Genomic DNA, 11,583 nt, shown 5'->3' on the forward strand with positions numbered 1-11,583 from the left:
CAGGTCAAGATCAAGTACTAACTCAGGTGTGATGAGTGCTTCAGAGTTCTAGGCATCATCTATGCATATATTTGCTTTCAAGATCTGGGGCTTACAACGAATTTCAGTAACACCTGTCCAAGTTTATTTTCTTTAAGAATTGACTAATTTAGTTGCTAAATATGTTTCCAAATGAACAAAACCCAACTGCCCAAATCTCAGCTTCTCTAGCAGAATACAAATTAAAAAACGAAAAAAAAAAAAACATAAAAATCAATGCAGAATGTTGAAGAATATGTTGTAGAAAAGGTTGAGCGACTGAGTTTAAGGTACCTATGAGAAAGATTGAAGTTTCCAAGTTTGTATGGGGTAAGGAGAGGGCTTATGGGACCACCTACTTGAGTTTGATTAGCCATTTCAATTCAACTGGGTTCAGAGCTAGATGCTACTTTTGTGTTTGGTTTTTTATTTGATTTGATTTAATCTGCATGGATATTTATACGGAATGAGGATCCTCTTTGGATTATTTTTATAGGGATTTTAGAGATCCTCCAATCACGTATGTTTATCGTATATTGTGCAGTCATAAATTATTGTAAATTTTATTATTTAAAATTAAATATAGATAGTACCGAAAGAAAACTGATCGTACGATATACAATAAACTAACGTGATTAAAAGATATCCGGTTCCTCATAAATAGAATCCGGAGCCTCATTCATTTATACGTTCGGGGAGAGGAGGAAGAGAAACTCAAAAGCAACACTAGCACCAGCACAGTCCCCTTCTCCTCCACCTTCCTCCTGGGAGGCAGAGGCAGTGGTGGGCGGGGGGCTCCTTTTTCAAGGGACACCACCAATAATGTCTGCCAATTTGGACACCACCAACGACCATTTGACCAGGAAGAAGTACCAAAGTAAAATTGGCAGTTCTTTAACAAAATACTCAAGTTTGTAATATTTTAAACTAGTGCATTTTTAATTGTAATTATTTTTGTTTAAGTTCATTTATTATGCTCTAAATCACAAAAATAATAAGCATTTCAGGAACATCCACATGCATATGCATTCATATAGTCTAGGTTTGTGTTCAGTGGGCTATTTAATTTTGACTTAAATTTTGAGTTGTATTGTTCATTAAAAGAAGATTATTGGGTTTATTTGTATAATTAATGTTAGGAATACTAAATTTTTAAACAAAATTTACAAACCAAATGATATGTTATTAATAAAAAAAAAGCATGTTAATCAACACTTAATTAATAATTCAATCATCAACAGCCACATCATTTGGTTTACAAAATTTATTTTAAAAATTTGTCTCCCTAACATTACCCTTTATATTTTGGGAGTTTTAACGAAACACTCCCGGTACTATTCACTTTTAACGAAAATGATATTTTTACTCTAAAAAGTCACTCCTTGTACTATTTACTTACAACACATTTTTGTCATTTGATTAAAATTTAAAGTTTTCAAGCCATTTTCATTAGTTTTTTTTTTATATTTTAGCTAGCATCGTATTCGTGGTGCCGCATAACCTACCTAACTTTTGTTTTCTACAAATTCAATATGGTGATAATGTCCTTGTGGATTTTCATCTTTATCCTCACTTAGTTATCTAATTATATCTTAAATGATAAGTGATTAGGCCTTATCATTTTGTGGCTCACGTGTTTTCAAAGGGAGAAGAGAGTCTAGAATTTTATAATGAGGGGATCATAATTTTGGCCAAATTTTTTTTTTGGATTATTTTGTTGAGTTCTTAATTGGTACCTACCGGATTATGGTGTGTTCTGTCCATTTTTGTTGAGGCCTTGTCAAGTGAGACATTTTATCAAACGTAACATGCGAACCGTAGGGTCGCACACAAGAAATAGGGGATGAAAGACAATAGAAAGAAAGAAGTAAATTTACAAATAACTACACATAAAGTTGCATGAAAGAAATAGCAGATTGTAATTTAGTGTTTTTACTCATTCTTTTAGTTTATGTATGTATGAGTCATATACAAATACAGATTGAGACTATAAAACTATTAAGGTCATGAGCAGCCAATAACTCATGTTGAATCGGCGACTAAATAGTGGGAACCTAATCCCTTATTCGAGCAAATTTACAACCTACTGTATAAAATATATTTATTCGTTGGCAAATTCAACTATGAACTAATTAATTCCAAAAGTCCTAGCTGGTGGGCGTCAAAAACTACCTGCTATTTGTTTTGTTTTCTTCCCCCCAACCCACCCTAACCGGACATCTGTATCCAATTATACGATAGCCCAGTGCACGTAATTGACTGCTTAGCTTAGATGTAGTGTTTCCTTTCCTCCGACCCTCACCGTCACGAGAAGGACTCGAGTGTGGCCACTGTTGGTGGTAGGTTTGGGCGTTGTGTGAGAGGGGGTGAGACGCAAATAGGGCTGAGTAGACATAGAAAAATTAGATTCGAAAAAAAAAAAAGAGTTTTTAAACATTAATCCTTGCAAAAGATTAAAATTTAAAAAAAAATTTAGTGCTAGATTACATATTCAATTAATTCCTTGAAGTGTACTTTTATCAAAATTTATATTCAATTTTTGTTATTTAATGTGTATTTTTATTTAATCTCTCCACATTAAATTTTAATTATATTAATATGCACATATTTAGTTCTTTAATTATAAATGAACATAAATGAGAAAGTATTAAAAGAAATTTGTGATACAAAAATATATAAATACATAAGTGTACAAAAATGATTGTGTCGAAATATATAAAATTGACTTTTTTGTACCGAAATAATTGTACCTACATAATTGTACCGAAATATATTATAATGAACCTAAATGTATGTACTAAAATGTATTATATTGAATTAATGTACATAAATGTCAATACCGAAATGTATGTACCAAAATGTATGTACAGAAATGTATATGCCTAAATATAGTATATTGAATTAATGTACCTTAAAGTCAATACTCAAATTAGAGGTATTAGGTTCGAATCTTGTGGATGGCGAATTCGATATCAAATTAAGTTGTCCATTGTGTGGCTTAACCGAACCCCTCTCGCCTTAGTGTAAAATATATCGTTGTACTAAAAAAAAAAAAAACTCATATGTGTGTACCAAAATGTATGTACCAAAATGCATGTATATGTTTCTATCTATGAGTGAATGTACCTATATGTTTGTATCGATGGATATACCGAAATATTCAAATGTATTAATGTACCTAAATGAAGAATATACAAAATTGTTATCAGACTATATATTAAAAAAAAATAGTTGTTTAAATGTAGACATTAAAATATATTATAATAAATGAAATGAAAATTAAATTTAAATGTAATTAATACATTAAAATAGGAATAAAAAGATAAATAAAACATCAAAATATAACTAATAAATGAGATGATTAAATGTACTAGGGATTAAAATTGGATTTTAATCTTACACAAGGTTATATTCTAAAACTCATCTTTTTTAAGGATTAAAATGAAGTTTTCTAAAAAAAAAATAGAAAAATCAGAAGGTGTTGTATAATTAGTGGGTGAATGCCCACTCAAAAGAATAAATACTTAGGAATAGTGTTTGATACTTTCAAAAGTATCATCATTGTATTTGGATGGTTGTAGTTACGGGAGTTGCTCTATAAATAGAGCACTCTGTGTGTTATCTAAATGTACACTGCGAAAGTAAGCAAAAGAAATAATATCAGTATCTCCCACCTCCTCTGGAATACTTTTGTGTTATAGTTATAGCGTGATGTTTTGCACCTCTTTGCTCTTGCCCTTAGCAAAGGTTATCTAACTTTTGCCAATTTATAACACATTATCAGCACGACTCTCTAATCTTAACTAGTTCCCATCTCCCTTCATCGAAAAAAAAAAGCTTCCTCCAAGGGTTTTCATGTTCTTCTTCCTCCTCTACCTCATCTGCATGATATACCCTTACGAAGAACTGCTACCACCATGCCTGCTTCTCGTTCTCAATTTAACAATAACTTATATCTTTGATTTCTTGTTTGGTGTAGTTCCTGATTACTAACCCAGTATTTATTTATGTTAATTTTATTGTAATCAAAGATGGTGCAGTATAATCACCCATCTTGAACTGCAAATTCAATTTCACTGCAATCAAAGATGGTGCGATACAATCGCCCATCTTGAACTGTAGATTTAAATTTTATCGTAATTTTAGGTGGTGCAGTATAATCGCCTACCCTACCTTGCATATTTAAACTACTCTGCATATTAAAATTTTCCTTATGTTGAAGTGGTGTGGTATAATCGCGCATCTTATGCTTACTTCAATGAGAATGGCGAGGTACAATTGCCCTTCTCATTAATCATGTAAATCTTTAGCCTGAAGTTTCGAGTGCTTATCATTTTAGCCTGAAGATCAAAAATTAAAAATCTGTAAGAACCAAAAGTTCTAACACTATATTCCTCCAGGAATACATATTATTGCAAGTTCTTACACATCTCATCTTTCTTTCAGAAAAGAAAATGACGAACTTGGCAAAACTTGATTTTTTGCCCTAAACATTACTGGGAAGAACCACCTTACCTAGGTAGTGGATACCAAGATCCATTTGGAGGCAGAGAATCTAAAAGAAACAAAAAAAAGAGGAAAATAGTGCATCCTCTCAAGATCGGGTGAAAGCCATGATCTTTATCCGTCGCCACTTTGATGAAGGACTAAAGAGCGAGTACCTACCAGTTGAATATCCATTAGCTCTCTGGAAGGCATTGAGAAACAGATACAATCACTAGAAAACGGTGATTCTTCCAAGAGCTTGTTCTGAGTGGACTCACCTAAGGATCCAGGATTTCAAGTCAGTGGCTAAGTACAATTCTGCAATGTTTAGAATTAGCTCCCAGATGAAGCTCTGTGGGGAAACCATCACTGAGGAGGATATACTGGAAAAGACGTTCAACACCTTTCATGCCTCCAACATGCTCCTGTAGTAACAGTATAGAGAACGAGGCTTCACTGAATACAACCAGCTGATATCTGTGCACCTGGTAGTCAAACATTATTCCTAGAAATGAATGATGTTTCCCCCGAAATGAATGCCACATCCTCTAGTGGCAATAATCATAAACGAGGACATGGCCACAAGCGAGGCCGGTGGAATGGGGAAGGCAAGAATCATGGTATCCAGTTTCACAACCAGATTCAAAGGCAAAATTTAGGCTCAAGCTTTAAAAATGTAAATCGTCACTAAGGCAAAGCTCATGTGAACAATGCTTCTAGAAACTCTGAAGGAGCTTGCCATAGGTGTGGTGGCAATGGACATTGGGCCCGTACATGTCGTACCCCAAAATATCTGGTGGATCTATATCAAGCCTCTTTTAAGGAAAAGGGTGTCGAGACCAATTTCCTCGACCAGGCTAGACCAATGGATTTACTTGATCCAGTGCTCAACTTATTAGGGCAGTTGAACACAACCCACCTAGATGCTTTATACTTCATTGTGGAAAGAGGGAATGAAGTGTACCGGTCTGATTGAATTTATGTTTAATGTATTTTTATTCTGAATTTGTAGTTTAAAACTCGCATTTCAATTCAATAAAAGTGGCATTTCAATTTCTTTTTATTATGAATAAATTGTGTTTTACTGTGATCCCATTTACTCAAAAAGTATGGATAAAAACTATGGTTATTCTCAAAACATGAGAAATGGTAGAGATATTTGTCTTGCAGACAGCGCAACCACGCATACAATACTTTGTGATTGAAAATATTTCTCAAGCTTAATGCTTACAAAAGTAAGGGTAACAACAATATCAGACCAATCAGATATAATTGAAGGCTCAGGGAAAGCCCAGATTATGATACAAAATGGAACAATATTGTCCATACAAAATGCGTTGTATGCTACTCGATCTACTCGAAATTTGTTGAGTTTCAAAGGCATACGATTAAATGGATACCACATTGAAAAGAAAAGTGCAGAAAATGTGGAGTATCTATGCCTTACCTTTAATGATACCCATAAATGTATATTGGAGAAGTTGCGTGGTTTGTTGAGTAGATTATATTATACATACATAAAGACAATTGAATCACATACTGTCATGAACCAGAAGTTAATTGATTCAAAAGTTTACATGCTTTAGCATGACCGTTTAGGCCATCCAGAATCCACTATATGTGTAGGATCATTACCAACTCTAATGGACATCCATTATTGAGAAGACACATTGCTATCTCAAATGATAACCCTTGCAAAGCTTGTTCTCAAGGGAAGTTGGTAAGTAGACCATCACAACTAAAGGTTGATGCTGAATCCCCATCATTTTTGCAAAGAATTCAAGGGGATATTTGTGGGCCTATTCAACCATCTTGTGGACCATTTTGATATTTTATGGTTTTGGTTGATGCATCTACTTGATGGTCATATGTTTGTCTCTTGTCTACTCAAAATGTAGCTTTTGCGAGAGTTCTTGCTTAGATAATTAAGTTGCGAGCACAGTTCCCAGATTACCCCATTAAGTCAATTCAACTTGACAACATTGGTGAATTTACATCCCAAACCTTTGATGATTACTGCATGACATTGGGCATTGATGTTGAACACCTTGTTCCTCATGTCTATGCTCAAAATGGTTTAGCAAAAGCATTGATCAAGCAGCTTCAATTAATAGCTCGCATTCTGCTCATGAAAACAAAGTTGCCAGTTTCTGCATGGGGACATGCCAATACAGTTTGTCAATATATGAGTGGTCCAACAAATATACATTTTGGAATGGTTGAGTGGTGCAACATATATACATTTTGGAATGGTTAAACGAATTTGGCGATATTTACAGGGAAAATTCAAGTGTAGATTGAATTTTACTACAGCTTTTCCTTTGTCTTTAATTGCATATAGTGACTCTGACTGGGCAGTAGATTTGAACACTCGACGATCTATCACTGGCTATGTAGTGTACTTTGGGGATAATCCTATTTCTTGGCAATCCAGAAAGCAAGCATCGGTGTCTAGGAGCTCTACTGAGATTGAATATCGAGCTTTGGCAAATACAATTGCTGATGTTGCATGGATTCGCCTCATACTCAAAGATCTTCATGAGTTCTTATCTATACCTCCTGCCATCTATTGTGATAATCAATTTGCAATTTCCTTGAGTTTAAATCCTGTTCAACATTCTCAGATTAAGCACTTGGAAACAGATGTTCACTTTATTCGAGAATGAGTTCGGAAGGGTGATTTGGTTGTACAATACATTCCAACTTAAAATCAAGTGGTTGATGTTCTTACCAAAGGACTTCATGGTCCTTACTTTCTTAAACATTGTTTCAATCTTAGACTCGGTTACCCTAACTAAGATTAAAGGGGGGAGGGTATTGGATAAGCATGCAATATTGGTAGATTAATTGCCATTTCAGCATTGCTAAATGTGTTGTGTCCAGTAGACCTGGCATTTTGGACCTGACCTAACTCGGCCCGTTAATATTAGTATTTGGGTGGATGCTTAATGGGTCGGATCGCTAACGGTTGAACCCATTAACAACCCGTTAAATAACAGGTCACTTTGGGTCAACCTGTTAGCACCCATTATAAATTATAACCACACCTTATCTTTTTCCTATTTTCCTATCTTTTTTTTTTCTCATCGATAAATAATCTACTACTTCATAGATTCATTCATTTGATTAGTTCATGAAAATATCACCGCAAGCATTTCCGCCGCCAAAACGCTAGCCCTTAACGGGGGCCTTCATATCGCCCAAGCTCTCCGACCAGACCCTCCTCCGTTCCCTCCACCATTTCCCTAAGAAATGTCCTCCCTCGAGCCGCTCCAATTCCTCCTACGCCGCACCTCCCGCTCTGTGATCTGCAGGTTAATCTTTATCTCCATCCTCTTCGAAGGCATCATCTGCAGCTCCTTGTATGCAGGAAGAGTTCCAGAACCAGACGGAGGAGAAATCTAAGTCGCAGCTCTTTGTCTGTTTACTATATATCCAAGTCAGTACCTTTTTCACTATTAGCACCCTTTTATACATCCTTTCAGTTAATATGTGTAATTGTATTGGAATGCCAAAAAAAAAAAACACCATTGTTAACAAGTGTTAACGGGTGACCCATTAGATTAACAGGTTCGAGTTCGAATGACCCGTTAGCTTAATGGGTCGGATTGAACTCGACTCAAACTCGATAAACCTGACCCGTCATTTGTATAAATAACATTTTCCCTCTATTTCTAAACTAAGTCGGTATTGTAATATCTGTTTTCCAAGAGAGAGAAATACAATTGAGAATAGTTTTCTTCTTCCTTAAGCTTTTTTGTGGTTCTTATTTCTGGAATTCTTGAGCTTTTCCATGGATGTTAAGAGAGGGGTGGTTAGTTGTACTAAATTAAAGTAGAGTTTATATTTCGTAATTTTTTATTTATTTTGTTTTATTAGATTTGTGATTCCCCAAAATCATCCAATTATGCACAAGTTCTCTTTCATGCTAAATTGATAAGTTTTTAACTTTCACAACATGCCTTACTTAAGCAAGCCATAATTTGCCTTACTCACGGCATCCTTGAGCCACCGATCTAATTGAGATATTTACTAAGATACATTAATTGTTTCAAGGTATCCTAGGACATGGTGTTCGAACAAACTAGAAGAAGCAAGAGTTTCATTGAGGCGCAAAATCCAACTCGATCAAAAGATCCCCAATGAAAACCAATTCAAATTCACCCAAATCTTTTTCAATTTATTAGACAAATTGCAAAATTTCTCAATCCGTAAAAAAATACATTAAGAAATCACTCCAAGTTCACCAATATCGCTTATTCCTAAAAAGAATCACAAAATTCCGACAAGATCTGCACAAAAAGAAAATTGGGATAATTTGGAGGGAGGATGGTGCAATTTTACTCGACCTGAGAAGACCTAGGAAATTTGGAAAAATAACCGAATTTTAGACCCTATATAGAATTATAGCCATTATTTTAATTTTATGATAACTATAACTAAAACTTGATGTAAAAGTATTAATATACTCTTATTTTATTAGGTTTTCACAACAACCAAAACACACATGACACACTTGATCGATAGGATGATCTGGTCTAGGCTCCCATATCGATTGCCAGTCTTGCCCTGCCATCCCAATCACAACATGAATAGGTCCCATGCTCCCACAAGTATAGTTTTCCAACTAACAAAACCTTTCATATTTGTGTATGTTACATTGTTCTTCACAAGCAGAGGCTACATTGTTCTTCACAAACAGAGGCTCTAAATGTCCAAACGCTCCAGCATTTTCGCCTTCGTTGGAGCATCACCTCTCTTGTTTCTTCTTGTGTACATCGGCCTATGTCTTTGCACGACCACAAATGGCGTCTTCCTCCTATCCACCGCCTCCAAATCCCACTTTATTAATTCCAATTGCTTGCTTCCTTCAACAAAATTGGCTTCCGTTGGAATGTACACAACATTTATCGCCTCAACGTCAAACGGACGGTAAAGATTTTGCGTAACTAGGGCACTTGTTCCAGTCAGTTTAGATGAATTTCCAGGCATCTTGAACTTAAGACTGTAGGGCACCCACTCCGGTTTCCATGGCTACATTGGCCAATCATACTTGTTATTGAGTTTTTATCAATAATAACCAAAATTTAACACCTAATTTCATAAATATCACATTTTATAACTTCTTTAAAAAATAACAGAAACCCCACTTAAATAGACTTAAATACCCTCCCTTGCTATTCAAACAACCAAAAGCTTAAATGCCCTTATTTGGAAAGCAAGAGATAGCTTGGTATGGGAAGGTTTTAGTGCATATCCTATTGCTTTAATTCACAACACCTTCAGTTGGATGCATGGTTTCCAGGGAGGCCAATGAAGAACTAGCGGAGTTAGTAAAACTAAACAATCATGGTGGATGCCTCCTAATGAACACCTAATATTCTTCATTGAAATATGTAGCATTCATGGTCAAGAGTGTTTATCAAATATAGCCTAATATTAGCCCCTAATTTCAAAATGTCAGTTTTCTATAAAAACTTTCAAATATATTCAAAATCTCCCTTAAATAGACACAAATACCCTTAATTCATACAAATAACTAGTTGTTGAATAAAAGATTCTTGTGCAATAATCAAGTTGAGCTTTCCCTAATATTTTTCTCATTTTCTTATTAGTACAATTAATTGACAATTTGTAGACCAAAATAAGAAGAATAAAAACACAAAGAAAGAAAATTTTCTATATCGTAAACCCTAATTTTTCTAATATGCACTAAATGAATTTCATATAGCTTTCCTCTAATAGATCAGCAAATGGTATTAGGTTTGTCAATCTTCCCTTGACAAAAGAAACAAAATTTTTGTAATATGCACCAAAAGAATTTCTATTCTGTAAACCTTAAAAATATGTTTTTGCACTTTCTAAGAACACAATAGATCTCTCGATTCACTACCACAGTCCATGATAACTTTCAAAACAGAATCTGGACAAGAACAACACCCTTAATGTAACATCCTGAAATTTCTAATTCGGAAGCCAAACACACAGGTAGGCCACAATAAAAATAATGGTTAATTATAATTCTAACTAACCACAAAAAAAAAAAAAAATCATTTTGTTTAGTTTATGGCTGCATCTAACATCCCGGTTAGACTGCCTACGTACCCTAAACGAAGGGATCAAGTCATTTGTAGTTCACATTACGCTTCTAAAACAACATACTAAAATTTCATTATGATCCAACGGTCGGATCTCCGCCAATCACGAAATCAAGTGGCGGTCGACGTTTTATTTTACGAACTTACAAATCCAATTCAGGAAGATCCATACGTTAGATTACTGATCTGTAAGTTCCTAAGGTCCTCAAATATTACATATTATAATGTATCAAATTTTAGTGATGATCCAACGGCCGGATCATCGATATGTATATGGACCAAGCCACATATCGTAGTGAATTTAGGTTCAAACGATCAACCTACATCATACAAATATCAAAATTGAATTCAGGACATCTAATTTAGCCTAAAAATAGCATTGACAACCTTCTGGCCACACGCTGCTGTGGGTGGCGGTCGGCCGCCCCGACTCGCCGGAAAATTTAACTATTTCCAAACATTACCAAATTTTTTAGGAATGTACAACTCAAGGAGAGGAACATTTTTCATACTTGGGCCAAAGTCCAATTTGTCCTGTAAATACCTGAATTTGGCCACAAACTGTCGGAACCCTAGAATTTGGGTGGCCTCGATCCGCCACTTCCAGTGTTCTGCCGCCCCAACCAAGGCTTGGTGACACGCCCCGACCCGGAATGTCCATTAGGACTCCGAACCGAGCTGTGCTGGCCAACATCTGGAAGATGACAAAGTCATAAAGTGTAGTGATGTGGAAAATGTGAATAAATTTAAACCTAAAAGTGCCTAAAGATAAGAGTGCGTTGTGAGTGGGAATGAACCCATTTCACACGCGACGTCAGAGCATAAGTAAAGTATAGTAGGGTGGGTAAAGATCATACCCTCAAAGGTAGCCACCTATACTAAGATTCGCCAAGAATCCTCGTCAATACGAACTTTCAGCAGCTAAAACCTTGAGGGGCGAAAAACAAGGGTGAATGGGCCTGAAAATAAAGTTTTAATAAAA

The 11,583-nt window shown here is 35.3% G+C and overlaps 1 protein-coding gene across 3 annotated transcripts in view; it reads right to left on the reverse strand.

Moving 5' to 3' along the window:
- The window catches only part of LOC103446504 (putative 12-oxophytodienoate reductase 11), a 39,909-nt gene that overhangs the window by 1,927 nt on the left and 26,399 nt on the right, over nucleotides 1–11,583 (reverse strand). The window contains exon 1 of one of the 3 annotated variants that reach the window (XM_008385640.4): nucleotides 313–439. The exons of 1 other annotated variant lie outside the window; for it this stretch is intronic. In XM_008385640.4, coding sequence (XP_008383862.3) covers nucleotides 313–395 — 83 coding nt within the window. In that variant the 5' untranslated portion in view covers nucleotides 396–439. Of the gene's footprint in view, nucleotides 1–22; nucleotides 440–11,583 lie in introns of those variants that run through there. One more of the 3 variants, XM_017335071.3, reaches the window with a different exon arrangement.

This window comes from Malus domestica, chromosome 15 (assembly GCF_042453785.1).
Source record: "Malus domestica chromosome 15, GDT2T_hap1".
Classification (NCBI taxonomy): domain Eukaryota; kingdom Viridiplantae; phylum Streptophyta; class Magnoliopsida; order Rosales; family Rosaceae; genus Malus; species Malus domestica.